Source organism: Ambystoma mexicanum, chromosome 8 (genome assembly GCF_040938575.1).
Source record: "Ambystoma mexicanum isolate Mex_15411 chromosome 8, UKY_AmexF1_1, whole genome shotgun sequence".
Taxonomy (NCBI): Eukaryota; Metazoa; Chordata; class Amphibia; order Caudata; family Ambystomatidae; genus Ambystoma; species Ambystoma mexicanum.
Window position 1 is genome coordinate 645132898 of NC_090929.1, and position 24204 is coordinate 645157101.

Sequence of the window (24204 nt, forward strand, 5' to 3'; positions counted from 1 at the left end):
AGCCAATCAGGGGCATGTCGGCTGCAGTGAAGGGCTGAAGGCGAGCCCTTGAGTCCAACGAGGACGTGGCAAGCGCCATCTTGGGGGAGCACCTGCTCCGATTGTGAAAGGAAGAACAAAGCAGGCCCTTGGTGCAAGATGCAGTCCCACCACCATGGCTGCCGATGTTTCCACGCCGCGTGGTGCTGGAGCTGTGAGGATGGCCACAGGACTGTTGGGGACCTGCCCGCCCACAGTGTCACAAGCGTGCTAGAAAATATTTGGGCCCTGGCACTTACTTTTCTTACAAATTAAGCACTGAATGAATGGCTATTTATTACTCGGTGATATGTTTTCAAATCTACTGGGGGTCTGCACAACCCGCATGCATTTCTGGTGCATTTTAGCTGCTCAGGTGTGTGTTTGCCTTTTAACAGTACGTTTTACGCAACTTTTCACACACTAAACAGCACTGTTTCTTTCTTGCGAGGTGGCCTCCATATAAATCTCACACATCCAGCATTCTCCAACTCGGACACGTGCTTTACAGACAGCCTTGGAGACGTGCATGTGTGCACAATGCATTGAGCGCCCCTTTCCCTTTGTTGTGCTCAGGTGCTGGGTGCACCGCGCCATTTGTCATCACTTTTGGTAGTGGCTGGCATAGGTCTTGAGTGGGTCATAGATGCATATGTGCACTGCCGCGCTTCAGAACATTATTTTGACACCGCAGCTCCTCGGCTCTGGGCACTTGTCTTGGTGTTATAACTCGCTCACTGCAAACAACTTGTGCAGTTGACTTTCAAATACAGCACTAATAAGAGTCATTGGTGTTCGATGCTCCGTTTGCAGTGCAGCGAGCAGCCGGTTAGCGAGTCATGGGAGCTTTCATGTCTCATAAACTAAAGCTTAGTGTGTAACGAAGCACAATAAACTCAACACCCTCCAAAACCCATCCAGTGGCAATCTGTAACAGGACTGCTATTAAATGGCAAAAGGCAAATGCCCGCGCTTTAGACCCTAAAAACTCACGTAGGGTTACTAATGGGTTAATTTCTTAAAACCATGTGAAGTAGTGGGTGACGGGGGTCGTGCATTTCTCCTGTTCTATCATGCGAAGTGCAAAGAAGTAATTGTGCATAATGCAATGCAGAGGCGTTGCTAGGGGGGGGAGTACTGTGTGTGGATGGGAGACAGGGGGCTGCAGCCCCATGTCTTTCAGTTGTAGCTCCGGATAGAAGCTCAGGGGCTGCAGCCAAAAGGCTAGCTAGGCCCGAGTCCCGAAAGCCCCGACATTAGCAGGGCCCCGGATCTTTTCGAGACCTAGCAACACCCCTGATGCAAGAAGGTCTATGTGCATAAATTCCTCAAAGGGCAGCAAGCCAATGTTTATGAAAGGGGAACACTGGTGGGATGGACAGGAGCAGAGTGCATCTTTTACCTTATGCTGCCAGCCATGTAACGCCTGGAAGGAACCCTGTTAGTTACAGCTGGAGACGTTATGCAATCTGTGCGCCAAGACATAGCAGAGACGAAGGTTAACATAAAATCAATGGCAATGCTGGTGTTTGAACAGGCAGAAGGTGCTGAGCCGGCTTTACAGCTGGGGGTGGCATTTTAGGTGCAGTGTGTAAGGTGAAGCTGGAGGCCACATTCTGTGCAGTAAAAGTGCATTTAACATAGCAACCCATGGGGCATTCAGCTACCCCTCAGTGTTCTCGTAGCGAGAGCTAATGCTAGTTAGAAGCTGAACGCCATGCTGCATTGTGATGGCATCAGGAATACCACAAGAATTAAAAGGCAGCAGGTGGGAGTCAGTGGTCTTTAAAGAACAAGGGCAAGTGCAGTATCCATGGGTAAAAAGGCAATAGCATTAAGATAGCCTGGGTAAAGCTAGGACCCGTGCAGGCTCTGTGTGTTCCACATTTGACAAGAATACGAGCATAGAGTTGCCGTGAATACTGCGGCAGGTGCCCTTGCCCAGAAGCGCACCCTCTTTCGCACATGGTAACTCTGCCAGCAAGTCCTCAGCTTGTACAGTTTGGGGGTTTTGTTGCAGGCGTGTTTATTCCAGGGTAGGAACAGTTTGTTGAAATGTTGGGAGGTGTTGGTGAGTCACATTCCCTCTCCTGTTAATGGGTCCCTCTCTCCTCCACCCAAAGATTTCCGGCTCCGGGGCCCCTCCAGGTCCAACATTGAGGTATAGGACTACTGCTGGAAAGGGGACTGTCTTCCAGCCTAGACACAGCCAGAACAAGACCAAGTAGTGCTGCCCGAAGAGCTCAGCCTCCCTGCTGTAGCCAAGGCACACTGCCATTGCCCAGAAAATACACAGGCCCAAACACTCAGCCCGAAAAATACACAGGTGCAGACAATGCTGCCAGCCCACTCCTACCCTTGCTGCCTACCTCATGCAGCATAAACCTAACTTATGGTGCCTACACTCTTCTGCCTCTTTTCCGCTTGACGCCTGCCCTCTTCTTTGTTTATATCCATCTTCTACACATTGCTTCCTGCATTGGCTTGGCTGTACCATCTGACCACCTTTACCCTTTACCATTCTGCCTCCCTTGCAATCTTTCCACAAACCTTAACTCACAATCCAGCTCTCTCACGCGCTTGGTTTCTAAAGTTTCTGTAGCCTCACACTCAAGCTCACTTGCTCTTGGCACCTCCCTAGGCCTCTCTCGCTCTCAACCTAGGTCTCTACCATGCCCCTTCCCCCAGCTTTCCTCAGCTCTTGCACCCCAGCTCTCCTTGGCGTTAGCACTTCAGCTCTGTTTCACGTACACACTCCTACTGTCTTTTGTGTGTTCACACCAACTCTCTTCTGCATGTACACCCGAGCCCCCTTTCGTGCAGGCACCGCAGCCCTTTTTTGCACGCGCCCTGCTCACTTTTGCGCTTTCCCGAGCTCCCTTTCGTCCGCAGCTGCGCCCCAGTGGATGTATTTGGTGAAAGTGAACTGCATGGTGGTGATGGTGGAAGAACTGGTGATGGGATATGCATGTGACTTATGATGCTGGAGGTGATGAGGTGAAAACCTTGTGAATCCCAATGGGTATAGGGACAGTGATAAAAAAGAAGAAAATAAGGTGATTCCACCCTATTAAAACTGGTGCTCTCAGTTGGCCTTTGGCAGGGCTGCACAAGTATGTAATCTAGTACTTATATTACTCCAAAATAATGTGCTTGCAAACGCCGCAAACACTGCTCATAGGAAATGTTTTATTCACATTCCTGTTTCTGTACTTTATATTGTACTTCTGTGTGATGAGGCAAAACAAACACAAATAGGTTGGCTCGTCAATGTACATGTGCCAATGCATTTCGGTCATAGACCATCTTCAGGGCTGTACAATACCCAATCAAACATTCACTTTTATCACCAAACAATTGCAAAATTAAAAGACAATGTGCAATGTATAAGTAAGAGAAATGTAAATAACCTACCCAAAGTTAATATGTCCGAGTGTATCCCAATGACATGATTTAGGAGAAAGAAGACAAGAAAATCTATGTCAACACGGCTATTCATTTAAAGGGTCACATTATGTGCAAACCTAATCAGAATGTGTACCTTTCGTGACGAGAAAATCCACTTGAAACGTGTAAAAACACGTTATGACCGCAGCTCCTGTCAAGCAAAAAGCGGAGCCCGTCAGTACTGATAACCCTCTATAACTCGTTTAGAATGCGCGATGTGGAAAGATCTCTTACCTTTCTCCAATGTGCAAGCGCTCCAGAGTCAGGCGCATCCGCGGTTTCGCGAGTGCGCGTGAACCCCAGAGCATTACTATGTCACCATGCGACTCCCCAATGACGTCAGGTCCAAAGAACTCAGGAACAAGGTAATTTATCGGATAGCTGTCAAAATGCCAATGCAAGCTGAAATGAGTTCAAGCATAATAATGCAGGATAACAGATGACAGAACTCTGATAATATGATGATTCATCGTCCCTTTATGACTCCAAACACGCTTGGAGTATGCGATAAAATATCAAACATTGGTTTTATTCAAGTTAGAGAAAATAGAATCAGGTGTCTGCAGCCTTTGGCTAGCCAGATGTTTTAGACTACAACTCCCATCACCACTATTCAGCATAGTCAATAGCGAGGGCTCATGGGGGTCAAAGTTGAAAACATCTGGAGAGCCATAGGTATGGAGCTCGAAAAGAGTTGCTCATTCTCTTTGAAAATGGAAACAGGGGGTTGTTGCTTGGATGTTGTCTTGGTTTCGACAACTGCGTGGAGGTTGAAATTGAAACTGGGGGTGAGACCTTCGGGCTCCCACTTCCTCACATTGCCGGGATTTGATAACCCAATAGCTGGTGCTAGTGAATTCCTGGACATGGTCCCTAGCATTTGAAACAGACGGACAATCAAACACTGAACCACTGTATCAAATTTCAAAATTCACTCCAAATCTAGAGTTTTTAAAATGGAGACACCTATGTACTCCTCCATGCTGGCTTCTTCTTCATACATTTCAGCCCACAGGTGCCTGGCAACTCCTCGGTTGGGGATCTATGTCAAATGTTCTTCATATGATTTAAACAACTGATAAATGGGAAGGTCTCCCTTTGCTATCCATTTTACTGTGATATTGCAGGATGTGTTGATTGATTGATTGATTGATTGATTGATTGATTGGTTTATTTATAGAGCGCTTTACACCAAGGCGCTGTGTTGGACAGCTTTCTTTACTAGTCAGTGCTTGTCTCCTCTTCAGGAAAAGCTTTGGGCGATAGGATCATTGGAGGTTATGAAGTTAGGAAGAACTCTGTGAGATTCATGGCATCGATCCAGGGCCCAAATGGACACTATTGTGGGGGGACTCTCGTCAGCCCTCAGTGGGTTCTCACGGCTGCACACTGCTTCTTCCCGTAAGTTGTACAAATCCCGACCTTACTTGAGACGAAATTGGAAATGGCTTCAAAGAATTACTCTTTTTGTATTCCAGAATAAACAGATTGACTATATTTCTCGGAAAACACAGACTAAGCGTCCGGGAGGGAACCTCACAGGCATTCTCGGTGATAAAGGTTGCCATGCACCCACAATTCAACCAGACTACACTGAATTTCGATGCCATGCTCTTAAAAGTAAGTGTGAATTTGTGTATTTCAATTGAAGTCCAAGCTCTGTGAAATTCAGCAGGCCAGTACACCCGATGAAAGGCATGTATGTAGCCTTTATGTAGCTGTTGTTGGTGGAAAAGCTTCTGGAGACCTTGTGATTTCTGTTGAAATCCGCAAGAAATTTAGACAAGGTCTTGCCCCTACATTAAAGCAAGTATTGGAGATAATGTAAGCCTTAGCACCCTGGGGGTGGAATTCCCAGGCATTAGGTCCCCAGAAGCCTGATGTAACATCCAAAAACAAGGAGGGATTGAGGCACCTAATGTCTGGGAATTCTCCCTTCTGAGGCTTATGGCTTTTAGCACCCATGAGTAGGGGGACCAATCTACCTTAAAACAAGCATTGGCAATGCCAACAGTTTGGGATTTTGTGGGCATCCAATAGCAGTGCCTGTGAACTACCTAATACTTATAGACATGGTCAATTGATGGGTAGGCAAATAACCAAATGCCTACAAGCTTTGATTCGTCTCCAACACAGGGCACTCGCCCAATCCAAATAGATGCAACAAAATGCAGCAAAATGGAAGCGCCCACAACTTCTACTAATCAACTCTGGGCTCTGCTTGGCTGCAAGATAAGCTAGCAACCAAAAGAGCATTTGCCGCTGCACCTGCAACAAAGCATAGCTTTCAGCTCTGCACTACTAAAAAGAAAAGAAAAAATCAGAAACGTGATTTTCCTAATTCTGGTCAATCAGAGATGGATGAAATCCGGATTCCACCTCAATGGGATTCAAACATGTGACCTATAGATTGCAATATGTGCTCAGTCCGCAGCTTTCACTCAACCCAGCCATCTATCCTAGCTAGCAAAAGTAAGTACACAAATATAGACACACATCAACTGTAATAAGAACTTAACAGGACCTCAGTGCAAAGAACACCTCTGAGGACACATATTACTTATAAATCTAGTGGCTGAAAGAACACTTGGTTAAGACATTTTGATTATACCAACTGCTCCTCTATATGAACAACTATGCTGTTCACTCTTTGAATGGTGCCTAGAAATTACACTGGCAGGCCATATACAACACAAAGTTTGATGGTGCTGCATGACAGAGATAGCTCAAAAAGGTCCCCTGAGCATGCGCTTTTGGCAGGGAGGGGAAAGTTGTGGATGGGAATGCCCATTGAGATTGTCATGACTATGGGAGGTCATTGGAGGGGTAAACACAATACCTACACGCTGTGTGTCCAGACCAGCAATGCACTTGCACTTAAAACAGTCTAAAAAAAAGTTTGTACTTGCATTTTGACAGCTTGTTATGCAAAGAAATGTATGGGCAAGTAAAATCAAAGTGGCACAAAATCATTGTCTTTCACATGGGTTATGATAGGGTTAAAACCCCAACTATAATATTCAATTCTCGGCTTAGTGCATTTTGAAAGAAACAGTATTTGAGTGTGCGTTTCAAGCAGCCATTGTAGGCATACTTATTAGACAACACACACTGTAGGCACCCAAGCCGTTCTAGCCACACACACATTATTGAAGGGATCCTACTATCCTTGCAGACTCATACTTTGAAAAGCCTATCTTCTGCATTACACAGCGTTTTACAAAAGGAGAGAATACTGCTCACACTGCAACATATTATTAACGAATAGAACACAGAAAATCTCATCCCACATAAAACACTTCACAGACATGCTTTGATTTAAACTTAGATCACATTTGCGTCTAGATAATGGGCACTGGAGGATGCCACAAGGATGGGCACGAACGGGGATAGAGCAGAAGGCAGGGATGGGCCATCGGGCAGAGATGGGTCGTGAAATGCAACTTGACTCAGGGTGAGGAGCAGAGATGTTCATTGGGTGTCACTGGCTATTATAAATTAATAGAGAACAGTGTATTGCCAGTAAAGAAATTTCATGATATCATGGGGTGCTGGAACGTTAATTGACCACTTGAATTTCTCTTTTGGGGTGTATGATGGCCCCATCACCCCACGATTGCATGAAATTCCAGGTGACCTGACATTATTTCTTTATTCACTGAAGTTCCAATAGACAATTTCGTTTTTCGTGGAAGTTACATAATTGATCAAACCAGGTGCCATACACGCAACCTCTGTAGCTCTGTTGTATTCTATACCTTCTCAACAGCTCTAAAGCTTCCCTACTCCCCAATACCTTCATATCACTCTGTAGTGCCTAGAAGCGACACTGTTCCTCACAAGTGCCAATTCACAACAGTAATATGTGCGAATAGATAACATGGCCCTGTTCAATAACTCCGTAAAGGCCCCCAAGATTTATGGTTCTCCTTTCCCGGAAAGCCAAAGAATGGCCTTGGTGTCCGATAATTCCTTGAGTAAAGGGCATTAAAAGGTTCAACGTTGGCCCAAAGCAGACAGATGGCCTGCATCAAATTTACTGATGTTGTCATTGTAATTAGCCCTAAAATCCAAACGGGTTTCGACATTGCGTCGGTGCACTCCCAGCTTACACTGTGCTTGTTCTGAACAGAGCGTCAGTCTTTTCATGGAGCACACATTTTAGACTGAGCGGGAAAAGAGCAGGGGAGTACATCATTATCTAGGAAGCGTCGCACAACTGAACAAGCAGTAGGTATTCTTCCCAATCACCTGTTACCGCTTCCTTGTGTGTGCTGTGATTTTCGTATCTTTATACAAAATGTAATCACCTGGCAAAACAGGATACACATACAAAAACACATCCCAAGTCGCTGTTCTTTCAAATACCATTATCAGAAGGGCAACCTGAAATGCATTCAGCCTTACCACTTTTAAGGCTGCCATTGTAATGTATCCATCGCTTTAGCAGATTCGGCTTTGCATGATGAGGTTTCGGTTCAAGCTAGGAACCACTGGTCGGATAGCATGGAATGTCGCTGCATCGCGTCCAGAGCATTTGATAGTCCGTTGTGCTGCCCATGTGCTGCTGATGCTGCCACTGCTGCCCTTGTATCAAATGTGCATGCAGGCGCAATGAGCCTAAGCACATCTTATAGCAGAAAACAGTGTTACCGACGGCAGGTTGAATCTTATTGTCTTAATCAAAAGGTTGTACTGAAAATCTTCTGATTACAGTCTGCTGCTCCGTAATAGCACCTCATCTGCAAACTGGTTACAGTTGCATCTTTCCAATTTGCACTGCCAAACCCTGTTTGCAGGAAGCCCGGTCTGCTGCCAGGAATCTTAGAAGGAAGCCACATTTACCCTTTTCAGAGTCTAGCTATTTCCCCCCACCCAGTTTTTATGGGTGTTAACCAATATTTCATAGTGTTTAAAACTTGATTTTAAAAATGTGGAGATTTTTGCAAGATCTAAAAAAAAAGTACTACATAGTCGCTATAACTAAAAAAAAAAAACAGATGGCCATGCTGTAAAAAGATTAAGTCGGAGGAGATGCCCCTCTGATTTGAGTTGAAGACACAGGTTATGTGGTGGTACCTACCGGTAACAAAAGTACAGAGAGCTGCATTGTATTGTTCCCATTCAAAGAAGGCTGCTAGATTTGACTTGTTTCCAGAGAGCTTCAGTAGGGACAGTCACCCAAGATGGCTGCCTCCAAGGAAGAGCTCAAAGAGTTCTGAGATGGGCAGGAATGGCTGGGATTAGCCATAGGGATTACATTGGCAAGGGGCAGGGAATGGGAGGGATAACAACTGTGCACCCGTCCTCAAATGTCATCTCCATTGGAAAAGCATCACAGACTCTCATTCAAAACCTAGATTTGAAGCTCTTATGTTAATGACAATAGTTTTGTCTTAAAGGTATCACTTTCAGTGCCACCTAATTGCTCAAACTCAAAAGGAACAAGCACTGCATGGCCAAGCACGGCTTCCAAACTCCTCAGCGTGGCCATGGCAACATGCTGCGCTGTTTGACACCTCATCAGCTTGGAGTGGCTTATGACAGCATGAGGGAGCCATTGCATATAGCCAGAAGCTGAAAGAGCAGGGATAATGCCTGGCTCTGGAGCACAAAGTAAGGTGGGCCAGAAGCTTAGGGGGGAGGTGCATCATTCAGAAAAATAACATCTGTAAAGCTGAGAGAAAAGGAGTGCCAAGAAGCTTTCCGCTTGGTTGAGCTGGACAGGAAAGAGAATTCTGAGAAATTGCATGTAATTGTGCCTGGAATATGCTCAGAATCCTTCTTGCTGATTGGCTGATAACCAATGGAAATCATGGCAATGTTTAGATATAACTATAACACAGAAAAACGGTAAGCCATAAAATATCCAGCATAACTCATCACCATATAATATTACTGAATTGTGACAGAAAGATTGAAAGAAACATTTTAGCCAGATGTTTGGAAAGGGGAAATTCTGAACATTGTCCATGGTCATAAAATGTGGGAGGAAGCTAGCAAAAGCTTGAGTAGATTCTGTAGTATGCAGCACCACAGAATAGACAGCCAACGACACAGGAACCAAGCATGAATAAGGTAAGTACAACACTGTGGGCCTCATTACGACAATGGAGGTAGCCATGCCGCTTTTTGCGGCATGGCAACGCCCATACCAAGTACTGGGTCTGGGTTCCCTGAATGGGGAAATACCCTGCCATTCTGACCTTGGGGGGCCCGGTATTTCCCCATTCAAGGAACCCGGACCCGGTACATCCCCATTTCAGCCCCCATAGGGCTCAATGGGAATGGGGATGATGCTAACAACAGGCCCATTAATGACGGGCCTATTGTTAGCACCCTGGTCTGCTCGCGGGACCCGCAAGCAGATCTTGTAATGAGGTGGTAGGGGGTTAACGGCACTGTTAACCCCCTACCGCCAGATTCATAATGAGGCCCAATAAGGACTTTAATGTTTCAGTTGAATGGTAGACGCTATACAGGAGAACAGGGTCTAACAACTTTCTATGTCCAGCTCCCATCCTGAAAGTCCCACCAACCGTCAAACCTAGAAATTCCAGTCTCCCTACATTCCACACTAGCACACACCTCCCTTCCTTATAAAACCAAATAAACCGCCCTACCATTCCAGCACACTCAGAACCAATCCTATACATATAAATACTCTGCGCAACAGAAAAGCTTACACACTAAATAAAACTAAACCTCCTCTTACCCTGGCCTGCCATACCAGGGCCTCGGGCCTGCCAAACCTGAGCATGACCTGCCCACAGAAGGGCAAACACCAGCTTACATACAAGCAGACACACAAACCACACTCACAGCCAACAAAATATAATCAAACCCACTTCTGCCAATGTCGGCCACATCCCAGCCCAGGAATGCCACACTTCTGAGCACAATCTCGCTCAACAAACCAGAGCAACCCACACAACACAACTGAAATCTTGTTCTGTCTCCAACCTCCAAAGACCAGTCCTGAGAACACCACACACCCACCAAACCACCAAGTCCAACAGTAACCAAAACACAAACACAGACCAAACCACCAACACACTCACATTTTCCAAAGAACACATAATAGCATGAAAGGACAGAAAAGTGACTCCTCAAAGAAAGAACACACCTAACCAAATGTTATGTTATGTTAAAGGTATTTGTATAGTGCACTGTCACCAACGCAATTGGTCTCCAGGCGCTCTGGCAGATATGTAAGCAAGAAGGAGGGTGGGTAGGTTAGTCGGGTGTAGAGGGAGTATGAGAGTGGAAGAAGTGGTGTGCTGCTGGCAGCATCAGTTCGGTATACACCATGCGCTGAGCTTTGGTGCGAGTACCGGACCGGGCGAGACCTTGTGTGCTGTAGGTGTTGGTTATGTGTTGTTTGTATGTTGTTGATGCAGTGTGGTAAAGTATGTGTGGATTGCTGCATGAGAGATGGTTGTGTGAGTTTTGGATGGGTAGGGTATAGCGAGATTTGAAAGTTGTGTTTGTGAGGTCTTTAACCTGGTTCTAGTACTTTTTGTTCCATTTAAGTTGTATTCCTGTGGGTGGGGTTGTTGCTGATTTCTTATTGGCCGTCTGACTGTAGTGTGTGATGGTGTGGCACGGTCCCAGCTGTATCTTTATGAGCATTGTATAGTGTGACTGGGTATGTCTAATTCCTCTCCCTCTGGTGTGGGAGCTGAGGATGGGTGCTCCCTATTCCCTTGCTATCTATTGTGAAATTGGTCTGTTGGATCTTGGTGTGGTTCCGGGCCAGGGTGCTATTGATGGATCATCCTAGTACTTCCGTCTTGGTCAGCCTATGTATTCAGTCTTTAGTGTCCTCCTATCATGGCTATCTCTCAGTTAGTCGTTTGGTATGTCATGGAGTGTCTTCCTTAAAATCTATTGTTTGGTTGTTGCTTTGTGTGTGATGGCTCGGTGCGCTACCATCTGTATCCTAATGAGCTTTGTGTAATGTGATTGGGTATGTCTCTTCCTCACCCCTTTGGTTTCAGAACCGGGGCATGGGTGTTCCCTATTCCCTTGCTGTCTATCGTGACAGGGTCTGTTGGAGCTTGGGAGTGGTTTATGCCAGAGTGCCATTGATGATTCGTCCTAGTGCTTCTGTCTTGGTTTTGCCATGTGTTCAATCTTTAGTGTCATACCATGGCTGTCTCTCGGTTAGTCATTCGGTATGTCCTAGAGTGGATTCCTTAGAATCCTTTCCCAGTTAGTTGCTTAGTGTGAATTGGGAACTGTCGCTTCCTTCATCGTTGTTTTAGTAGTGTGTGTGTTCCTGTGGACGGTCATCTAGTTATGAGGTGAAGAGCCAGGTTTTAAGTAGTTTCCTGAATAGTAGGGAGTTTCTTGTGCTGCGTATGTTCTTTGGTAGGTCACTCCACGTTTTTGGCACCTGGTGAGAGAAAGAGGATCCTCTGAGTTTTCTTTTGTTGTAGGTTTTCGGTTCCAAGCAGATGTTGTTGCTTGATCTGAGCGTTCTTGTTGGTTGATGCCGTATTACAACACACAAACACAAGTGAATAATCCCATGACCATGTGCAATACTCTTAAAACCCAAACACAGGTTAGCTACTCCCATGTTCAGGCAACCGTTAACAAGTACTTGAAAGTAATATAATAAATATGAATATGCAACTAGCCGGCATTCCTCTAGTGCACTAAGTCCAGAACGCGTACACATAACTGGCGCCTAGTGCACTAGCTCCAAAAAAACAACTGGTGTCTGGGTGCCCAACAACCACTCCAAGAAACCTACTATGACTGGTGTCAGAACACCCTATAACCACCACAAGACACCTACTCATAATTGGTGTCAGAATGCCCTAAAACAGCATCACCAAGACCCCTACTAATATCTGGTATCAGAATGCCCTACAACCACTCAGAGAAACCTACTTATAACTGGTGGGTGTCAAAATGCCCTACAACAACAACACCAAGAAACCCGCTAATCTCTGCTGTCGGAATGCCCTACAACCACTCCAAGACAACTACTCATAACTGGCGTCAGGACCCCCTAAAACGACAACTCCAAGACACTTAATAATAACTGATGTCAGAACAACCTAAACAACTCCAAAATACCTACTCATAACTAGTGTCATAACACCCTACAACCACTCCAAGACACATACTCATAACTGATGTCAGGACACCCCATACTATGCAACCTACAACAGTAACTCCAAGACACCTACTCATAACTGGTGTCAGGATGACCTACATCAACAACTCCAAGACACCTACACATATCTGGTGTGAACTCCCTACAACAACCACTCCACACAAGAACCACAGCACTCCTAAACAACTACTCCCTAATACATCAGCTCTCCACGCGTAATGAACACACCATACATCCACAATGGAAACCTCAACAACATCCTAGCTACACCAAGTGAAACTCAACTTCGTCCAATACATGTAGCGCACACCTATACAACACTTTGCACATCTACAACAGATGGAAACACACCAAAACTCATGTTATACTAGTGGTGATCAAGCACTACACTACAATGACTAAGGGAACATTCTGTAAAATCCCCCTATATTTACACCCAAACATACATAATACTATTAAATTAAAGTGACAATTCAATTGCCCAACTTCAGTCGCCAAAAAAAACAGCACACTCACTGCAATGCTGCATAAACTGGGACCATGTCATGATTTGCACAATTTTTATACTTAAAACAATAACCTTACAGTGCATGTTACTTACACGCTCCAATTATTTCTTATTTCATCCAGCACCTCACTTTATTGCCTCGTCACTCTTAATTTAACATCTTTAAACTGCTTTACACTTTCTTTTTTCATTATTTTAAAACCTTTTCTCCCATAATCTATCGTCATGCATGAAACATTATGAAAATCCACCCATGCATCATGCATCAAAACAAAACCTTCTTGAATATTTGTAAAATCACTACACTTGGGCTAAGTAAGGGTGCAGAAGTAGAGGCGGGACAAAAAGGGGCCATGCTTGTTGGCATACACTTTTATTGAATTAAAAATAAGGAAAAGTACCCTACCTGTCCCTATAACTAAGAGGTGTTTCCCTGCCTCAAGCAAAACTAAGTATAACGTCAGAACACCCATCAAAAGTAAATAGTCCACTGTCCTGTGTTCCAATCCTATTTCTATCCCTTACACTTCAACAGAAACCTATAACTAAGTTGTACCCTACTTAAAGAAGAATGACTCCCTCCTTCGGGATGTTTTAGGCAGTTCATATGTGGTGGGGGAATATCCTTCTTCCCCTGGCCTCACTAGGCTTTAATGTGTTGTTTCCCAGGATCGGGGGAACAACACATTCTCTCTCAAGACATTCTCAGCAAAGTGTCAAAACATATTGGGAAGGCACCTCCATTCCCCAAGCCTTGCTCATGCTCTCTTTTCCAATAGCTTTATTTGTCAAAGTTCTATCTTGTGCCAAAAGGATCTCTTCACTCCTTTGGATTTTCGTGATTTATGCAAAGGATCTCTCCCCCTGGACCTCTTCAGACTTGTACCAAAGGATCACTTCACGTCAAAGTTCTATCTTCTGCCAAAGGATATATATCCCTTCCACTGGTCTTCTTGTAACTTGTGCCAAAAATGTCTCTTCTCCCCTTGGGCTTTTCGTGACTCATGCCAAAGGATCTCTTTTCCTAATATTATTGTGACTTGTGCTAAAGCATTGCTTCCACTGGACTTGTGTCGTTATGTGGGTCCCAGACACCTTTCTCAGCTCTGTAAGATGGATTTCTTAAGCCCCGTTCACTATCTTGCCAGGCATTATCTCATATGTTTAGCTCGCTTGTTTTCTAAATGGTCAGGTCCCTTATCCCTCTTTCAGCTTTTTAATGTTTCTTAACTAGTCTCGGTTTCCTATCCTGCCAGGCTTCACTTTTCTTCGGGGTGCTCTTTCACCCCCTGCAGTCTGATCTGGTCTCTTTCTTTGGTCCCACTGGAACGAGGAAGATGGTTCTGCACTTCCTCCCAACCGCAGCCTCCTGGGTTTCCCTGTGCCTTCCCGGTCCCCCTCCATGTACCTTTGCACTTAATCCATGAGGGTTCCGGTCCTTGTCAACACTGGTAAGCTTCTGTGGCTTCCTCTGGGCTCTTGCGGTCTTCCTTTGGCTTTCGGCAGCTCCACCACGCTGGTTTCTCAATGCGCTTCGGGTCTAGCCCAGACCACTCGGTTGCCTTGTTTTCTGATGCCGGGTTCCCCAACAACCGGGTAGGTTGTGGCTCTTCTACGCCTTCTCGGTCCCTGCCTTCTTGCTCCAGGAATTCGGGTCCGCAGTGTGTCCTCTCTACATTGCTTCGCTCCTGAGCTTGAAGCTGCTCTGGGGCAGGACTGACCTCGAGGCGAGTGCTTCATCAGTTTTTATGTGGGATTGTCTTTCTAGCGTCCAATAGCTAGTATGTTTACATCGGCTCCACATAGGGCTCTTCATTGCCCTGCTCTTCGTCGTGGCATACCTTTGGAGTCATACATATTTACTCTACCCTCCCTCTTTCTTGTTACAGTATTGTCTGACTGATATGCATAATCCCTATAGATAATGCAATTAGTAGAAGAGGAGGCAGAGAGGATGGGGGTGTCTGATCCCTATTTGTACGGTTAGATGATTTATGGTTGGCATCATGATGCCATGTGATTACTGCATTCTCCCTTGACGGTCCGCACTTGTCCCGTAGAGAGGGTTCCCTCCCATTGGATCCTCCCACTGAGAACCACGCCTGGGGGGTTATCAGGAAGCGGTGTCACATCCCTGGCCCCATGGAAAGAGTCCCCCTCTTGGGGAGAAGTGACAACATTGAAGGATTTGTCACAGCTACTAAAGCTTCACTTTCCAACATTTCTCAGGTTACATTTGCATCATTGTAAACCTTAACAAATTATTATATTATAACCTCGCAGCACTTGTAACTAGAAAACCACCACTTAAGCACACAAGATTTATAGCGCTTTCTAATATCTACCCATGCTGAGGTACACACTGTGAACATAAACGAAATGCAGAAATAGTCACGTTCTGTCAAGGGAAATATAGATGAAATCAAATATTCATCTTCCAACCAAAATAACTTCTCCCCGGTGCCGCCACTAGTCAATTAAAAGTACCTCATGTATGTAACTGAATCTCATCTCTCCGGGGCTGCTGCTGCACTAAATCGAAAGATTAAAGTACTTTTCCTCTCAGAATGTCCTCTCGCACATCAGAACCAAAATGTGCACTATCAAGAAACCGTGCAGCACACCTTTACCTTTGTCATATTATCCACTCTCTTAATTCCCAGCCCCATTTCTAGGCCCGGGCGGGTCGGGCAATGGCCCAGGGCGCAGAGCTAAATAGCTCAGGAGGTGGCCACAGTCAGGCGCCCCAGCCAGAAAGCTGCTTCCGACTTGCAGGACAGCAGATTTAAGCAGCCTGCTGTGCCGGTGAGTGCTCCTCTGGGATGTGCGGCTGGATGTGCGGCTAGCTGCTCGACTTGTGGGTGACTGCATGTGTTCGGAACATGCAAACAAAGGAATGCATATTCCAAACGCAGCGTGTGAGGTGCTCTGGAGTCACACACCCTGTGCCCCTCATTCTTTGTGCTGGTAGCCTTTAAAGTGGGGAAATTTATAAGGGATGGCTCACTTAACAAGCCATTATTTTAACACATATGTGCTTAACATTTCAGTGTTAAAAACTGAACATGGGGCATTTCTATTCACCAGGCCAGCAAAAGTATCAGCTAGATGATCAAACCTATGCATTCTTCAAAGAGAATTAATGTGCCACACTGAAAAGTTTTAAACTCATTTCTTTATGTTTATATCTCTTTATTTGACACACCAAAACTTTTTTTTAAATATGTATATTACTTTTTAGTTACATATGGCGCATCCCTGGGAAGCTTAACTCTAATTTTCTTGCTTACGTTTTCAAGTGGCTGCATTGAGACATGGACTAAATGCAGCTGCTCAGCATCATAGGTCTTTTAATTGTCTAAACAAGCCAGCCACTGTGTAGTGCCCACACCGGATGACAACTCAATACCACCTTGATTAGGAAAGTAGAGTTCATTATGTCACTTTGCAGACAGTAGTCCATGGCAAATTAATGCAGTGACATGTTTGCAGCAATGATTTGTGCGCTGCACGAGTCACCACCCTGTTGGTTAATGGCGTCTATGTGGTGCTCCCTTATGTAATGGAACATATACCTGTTTTGTCTGATGTGCCTAATGTCCCTATAAAAGCACACTGGGATGCTTTGTGTATGTGGATCATCGAATAACAATCAACTGATACTACCCAGATTCATTGATCCAAGAAGCAAGCAATCCCTGACTAGACTACAGTTAGAACAAATATCAAAACTCAATGAGGGATTGATATTAAATAGAACCAACATCTTATGTTTGTTACATGCCATTCCTCAGCTTCAGTTCATATGTTCGGGTGATATAAAATGAGGCCAGTTCCCAGACGAATGTTCTTTGTATATTGTGTGGATTGACCTGCATGACAAAGCGGTTGTGAACAACATCCTGCTACACCAAAATCTACTGTATCATCTAGGTTTCCTTTGTAGTAAGTATAAGCAACACCTTATAGAAAAAATTGATTACAGTAGCCGCAACACACTCACTGCTTCAATTTGCAGATCAAAGAGAAGAAAACTGAACTGCGCAGGAAGATCAGAGCCATAATAACGCGTCCTGAAGAGAATAAGTATAAGCTTATTAGGATTGAAAAACAGCGATATGCAAATTGGACCAAATTTAATAGATCTCTGGTATTTCAATATGACGCGGAAAACAAGAACAGAATCTCTAGAAATGTATGGAATATTCTTAATCAATGCTCTCACACCAGCAATAGAATAGTTCCGGATGTGCCAGAATCAATATGGATTAGTTACTTCACACAGCTATATAAAACAAGATGTATTAAAGACGATATTATATCTGAGAAACAACCAACTAAATGGGCATTCAATTATACTCATGTGGACCTTTTGACCCTTATTGGACGGGCTATCAAATGCGGTCATTAAACAGAATGCCCAATATTGGGTAAAACTGTGTTTGCAACTGTTCGATCTGATTGTGGAATCAAATGCCATACCTCACATATGGCAAACAGCAATACGTGTGCCCGTTTTTGACAAGAATCCGAGTAACTGCCGCCCCATCGACCCTGCTAGAGCCTCTGGAAAAAATGTTCGCCTCGTTCTTATTACAAAAACTAACCATTTGGGCTGCGAAGAACAATCGGCAGGTAAAAAGACAAACAGGATTCACTAAAAAAGTTGGCACTAACATCAATTTATTTTTATTAAAAACAAGAGGCTATAAGAGATCAAATTCAGAGACACACAGTTTTTGTATATCTGCAGCTTGCGTTCGACATGGTTAGTGGACAAGCACTTTGGGACAAACTCAAAGCTTGAGAATGTCCCTGTGAAATTGTGGAACCCATCAAACAATTATACAACAATACCAGTATTCAAATTCGCATGACTGCGGATTGCGTAGTGGCAGCGCCAATGAAAACATGCAATGGGCTGAAACAACGGTGCCCCCTGGCGGCTACCCTCTTCAACCTCTTCACCTCGGACTTTGACGACTACATAAACATTCCAAACTCAGGTATGGTATTAGGCGCGTTATAAAAAACAATTAAATAAATACAAATTTTACATAATTAGATCGGTCTTGGAATTCCTGAATTGTTGAGATATCCCTCATACCGTAGCCCATTCAATAAACTGACAAAACAATGAGTGCTTTCCCTGTTGCACTTTAGTGATATCCACTTGTCCAATGACTTGGAAATTGACATCAGGGCCATCTAACTGTGTTTGGCTTTGTTCTTTGCACAAATATTTGTCCCCTGATGAAGACGTTCAAAAATCAGCCTTTACATTGAAACCGGTCGGTGATGTCTTTATGTAACCTGAAGCTGGAAGTTTGAATCGGTTTACCATTCGCTTGTAGTTTTATCTCAACATATATTTGTAATTTTCCTTCTTTGTTTCCAATTCTGTGTTGATTCATCTACACTGTTTGCATATATGAATTAGTACTGTAAAAGGAAGTCATGAACTGTGGTTGAACTATTTTTGATTTATACTATGAGTGTTTATGTATGTTTTGTGGGGTTTGGTTATTAATCTGTATTAAGCATTTTTTTTTCAATGTTTCTATTGAGTAAAATACGATGTAATACATGTTTGTAAATGTTTCTATATTTTTGAGTAATTACAACTCCAGACCTCTTTCAGTATGTATTTCTGATGGTTCCTTGAGTCTGATAGGTAGGGACCCATGCTTTTCAGCATGTAAAAAAAGCAGAAGATATACAGGAGAGCAGGATCTCACATCTTTCTATGTCCAGCTCCCATCCTGAAAGTCTCGCCTACCATCAACCCTAGAACTTCCAGCCCACTACATTCTGCAGGACATCATGCATTCCATAGGCAGCTCACACCACTTAATTTACTAACATTCCAGATACCTCAGATTGCTTTTGATTTACTTGAATTATTTTTAAGTTGTCTTGATAATATGATTGGGACATGGTATCACTTGTCAACCTAAAACTTAACACTTCCTCCACTACCCCCATTCCTATCTCATGCTCTACTGTCCTTGCCCCAGGATCATGTTTCTGCCTCTCCTGCATCATCTGGTCTTATATACGCATTCTGTCACCCATTGTTAAGCACACTGATCCTCCGCTCTGTAAATCAATATTAAAACGTTTTGTAAGCGTTTTTGTACATAAACAAACATTAAATAAACATGTTTTTAAATATGATGCATAAACATAAAATCTCTCTTGGACAGTCGATGGGAAATTCATTTCATTTTCCAGGATGTCAGTCAGTTAAAAATACTTTATTCCAGCAGAGGCCATAAAAGTAAATCCATATTTATAAAAGTCAACATTTGTGGGTTTGTGGCTTTGCGAAGCGTTGGCATACGGGAGGCAAAGGCGTATGAGTGGCGAATGGACCTGAGAGGCAAAGGTGAAGGCAGGTAGCATCCCAGAAGTTTCCAAGTTGTTGCAGCATCAGGTGAAATTACTTTTCCAGAGGATTTTGTGAGATGGTGCCATCAGTTATAGAAATGATACATAAAATATATCCAAACAAATCGGCAAATTACAAAAATAACGAGTGGCTCTGTGAAGAAGCCATCCTTTGTTAAATATTATTCTGTCAATTAAATTAATAATCAGATTCAAGATATGCTTCCGGGCACAGTTACTGAGTAGAACTCAATCAATACAGTGGTGGATGCTGACAAAGCCGTAAAATATCCAACAGAATTCCTCCACCCCCCGGGATTGCCACCACCTCACCTTCCACTGAAAGTTGGGTCACCCATCATGCTGCTTCGCAATCACGACCCACCTAGGCTGTGTAATGGCACATGGTTATGTGTTAAAACATTTCTGCCCAACATAATTGAAGTGACAGTGTTCACCGGGAAGGGAAACAAAGAGTTTTGTTCATAAACAAGCCTTACAATGAACATGTACTTTAGTATTATTGAACTTTAGGTCCATTGGTGTTGCCACTGTCGGCATCAAGTCACCCATCATGCTGCTCAGGAATCTTCATGATGTTCTCACGTACAGTTATAAGTTTCAGAATGAGTTTTTAAGAAGAACAATACATTGTGTTGTGTAGTCTTTATAAGAAAACATGTTTTAAATAATTAATAACATTAAAAATTACCAAATGTTTCTTTTCACCTTTATTATAGAGCCTTTCCGAGAAACTTAAAGCTACCTTAAGGTATTTCTAACAAATCGTACATTTAAGAAAATTAAATCCAGGGTGACGGCAGATGTATCAGCTAGTAGACAATAAAAACAGTACATTCATATAAAAACACAATAGGTGAAAGGCAACTAATTAAGACAATATCAATTCAGGATTGCCTGGACCAATATTAAAGACCTTTAAAACTCACTTAGTCCAGAGGTTCAATTTGGATGTTCCCCTTATGCAATCCAAAGTGGCAAACACAACGTCCGGGTAAGTAGAACTTGTGCACAAAGTTTCTGCTCCATTTAGTGATCTCACTCCATGAATCTTCAAACAATGTTTTAGATTGCTTTGGCGTATTCACGTGTACGCAGGACAAGCAAATAAAAATGTTGAAGAGATTCAAAAACACAAGCGCTAAAAGGACAACATTAATTCCCAGTCTTGTACCATAGATTTGTCATAGGTGCTCATGGAAGACTGTTCATTTTTTAAATGTTTTTTTATCTTATTTGTTACACGCCCAGACCCTTGGGTATCACGGCGAGGTTACAGGCAGTTTTGGAAATAGTCATACAAGATTGCTGTACACAGAAATTATGAACAAAAGAATATTATACATTATACATCATATGCATTGATTATATACAGGTTTCGCTAAGGGCGCTAGATCTGGCAGGTAAAATAATTGGCTAGTTATGTTAGTATTGGTTGAATAACCACGTTTTATGTTGTTTTTTGAAGCCAGGTTGAGAGGACTCATTTTTGATATAGAGGGGGAGGGAGTTCCAGTGTTTAGGTGCTAGAACAAGGAAACTGCTGCCTCCCGCTCTTGTGGATTTGAATCGAGGGGGTACTAGGGTGAGATTGTCATTGGATCTGAGTAATCTCATGCATTTTTTTTATATGTAAGGTAATGTTGAGGTAGGTTGGGGCTTTATTAGTGAGACATTTATGGGCGATGCATCTCAGTTTCATAAACAACGAGCAAGCATATGGTGATTTGATGTCCATTAGCTAGGTCTCACATTTGAGTGTTGGGTTTTCCGACAAATAGGTCCATACAACAGCCAGAGACAAACAATGTTCAACCTTGTTGGCAAGGGCCCTTTAGTTGTAAGCATCCTTAATGATGGTTCTACTGCTTGCCTGTAGTGACATTGGGCTTAACCAGAAATGGCACACAGCAAGCTGGTAAAGTGTCGACCTGATATAAGCAAGCCATGGGAGTCTGCTGGCCCCTTCACATCTCATAAGGTCCAACAGTGCCTCCCTATAGCCCCTCTACTCGCTAATGGGCCATAGCTTGGACCAATATAACAGTAGCTTCAATGCTATTATTTTGCCAACAGTCGCCAGGCCCGCTTCAAAATGTACCAGCTGTTTGGGTGCACTTTTGGGAGCACAAGTAGATTTTTTAGAAAGAGATTTTCCGTAGTGGTTAGATGAGTTGATCTTTGATAGCAAATGAAACTCAGTAAAGCGGGCACCACCTCTCTTTCTAAGAAAGAAGAAGACTACTAATAGTTTTAAAAAATAAACGTATGGGAGCACCACAGTCTAACCCTGAGCACTAGGGTAAAGTAGGCAACAATATAAATCTTAGGACAGCCGTTCTAGGAAGCCGGGTACTCAACCAAAACACTCAGAGCATATTATACATTCAAGCAAGGTTCCTGACAAGAGTGCTCATAAAACAATAAAACCAAAAGTTGTGCGCAAACTAAAACACAACATATCTGTATAGTAGACAGAATATTCCAATGGAGGAGTGGCACTGTTATTACTAAACGTGTTAGCAAAATTCAATATGGCTGTACACCTTTTTGATAAGGTTAAACTGGCTTTCTCAGTGTATTTATCCCATTTGCCATTATTGCTTAGTCTTAATCCCAAATAGTAATTTCAAATTTCAAATTTGTATTGATATACTTATAGCCAATATTGACTTTGTATAACACGTTAGATATTACATTTCCATATACATTACATAGTAAAATTCATAATACCATTTCTAAAAAAGAATTCTCATAGTTCTTATTCAAGACATTTTAAAATATTAAACATTTTCAAATAAAAAGACACTATAAATTATATCAAGTTAATATCAAGTTAATATCATCTCCTAATAAAAATGTCCCCATACATCAGCTATAGTACTCATGTCAGCTGTATTACAATAAGATTTAACGTAATTATGACGAAGAGACATCAAACTCTCACAATCAATTATGAGGTGTTGGAGTGATTCAATTACGTTGTCATCACATAATCGGCAACAGCGTCTTTCACGACTGATACCCAGCCATGCATCCTTAGTCTCTAGCGTGTCTGAGAAATTGAATTTCATTAGTAAGTATGTCCGAAAGGTTCTCTTACTTAGGTATGCTTTGAAGTACTTGGGTGTATTTGTGCAAGTGGCCCTCATTAAACAATTGGCTCTGCTATGTGTCTTGGCCACTAATGCATTCATATATGTATCGTAACCATAGGATCTCAAAGACACTTTTAGCCTAGCTTTTAATCCAGCCTTAGTAGCAGATGTTAAATAGCCATCCGACCATTGCCTATGGAGTACTTTTAATGTGTGGGCTATCCCAGGGAGCAACCTACCCTCTAATCTCAGAAGTGCTTGGACGTAGGGTACTATGATGGTCTCAGCTGGAAGATTACATAGGTCATGATAGTACAGTACAGATTGGTTTATGTATGCTTCGTTTACACTATTTAGCTAAAATACAAGATATATATACTCAATAGGTGTAATCTGGGGCAGTCACAAGAGTTTACGTAGCATCTTGGCTTCAAAGGCAACTAGACGTTTTCCTTACTTGTGTCCCCGGATTGCAACAGCATACAACAGAATAGCTCTCACTTTTGCAGTATGCAATGTTAGGATTGCCAAAACAGAATATCCAAATTAACAAGGGGGGTCCTGGGAGTCCTTCTGCCAGACATTAGTCCTGGTTACAAGAGACTTACCCAGAGTCTTTAGCTCACTATCTTTCACAGAGAAGAAATATCCCAAACATATCAGTCTTTGTCCTGCCCTGGGGAAGTCCAGCACCGAAATGCTAGGCAATTCTCCTCTGAACAAGATTACCAACAGCAACCCCAGACACGTGTTTCGGTCTGGTTGGACCTCATCAGTAGGGTAGGAGCTGTCCCCATAATGTACAAATGTGTGTACCATAGTAAATGTGTCTTGCATGCCAACACACATGGGGGAACCATATCTGATGACATTTCCTATGTTCCCTACAGGCATTAGTGCATCACCAGAGGCATCAGAGGAGGACGAGGGGGCAGGCCCATCTGGGAGTGGTACATCCAGGCCTTCATCTCCGCCACCACCACCGCGCAAAGGCGCAGACAGGCTATACCAAGGAAGATGTCCCGCCGTGAGACACCAAAACCCAGCAGGGCCAGGCTGAAGTTGATTCCACAGCCCACCAGAACCACTGCAAGGCCCACTGCACCCAATCCTGCAACTGGAGGGTCTGACATGGAGGCCACAACTCCAGGCAGGGTGACTGTGGAAACACAGGGGGACACCAGCCCATTGTGCCACCATATACAGAAGGGCCACAAACCCCTGGGCACACTTGCCGTCACCAGAATTCATCAACACAGAAAGCCCTCACCGCCACCAGCATGTTCAGTCCCCAGAAAGCCCTCAATGCCGTCAGCGTGCTCAGTCCCCAGAAAGCCCTCGGCAGTATGCTCAAACACCTGAGCCAGACATTGACACACCTTCATATGGCTCCCCTGAGAACAGCCAGAGCCACTGCACAGCACCCCTCCCATACGGCACACACGGCACACACTAACAAGCAGTACGGTGCTGAAGAGGTTTGAGGAGATGGAGCGTAGACAGAGGGAGATGGAGCGTAAGCAGAGAGAGATGGAGGCAATATGGCCCACACACTCAGAACACCTGCAGGGAGGGGCAATAGGGGATATTGT

General features: G+C 43.7%; 1 protein-coding gene across 1 annotated transcript in view; it reads left to right on the forward strand.

Annotated features, from left to right (window-relative positions):
* Window positions 1-24204, forward strand: part of LOC138472361 (trypsin-3-like) — a 192989-nt gene that overhangs the window by 118132 nt on the left and 50653 nt on the right. Inside the window, exons 4-5 of the mRNA XM_069610497.1 lie at window positions 4713-4866; window positions 4944-5085. Coding sequence (XP_069466598.1) covers window positions 4713-4866; window positions 4944-5085 — 296 coding nt within the window. The remainder of the gene's footprint in view (window positions 1-4712; window positions 4867-4943; window positions 5086-24204) is intronic.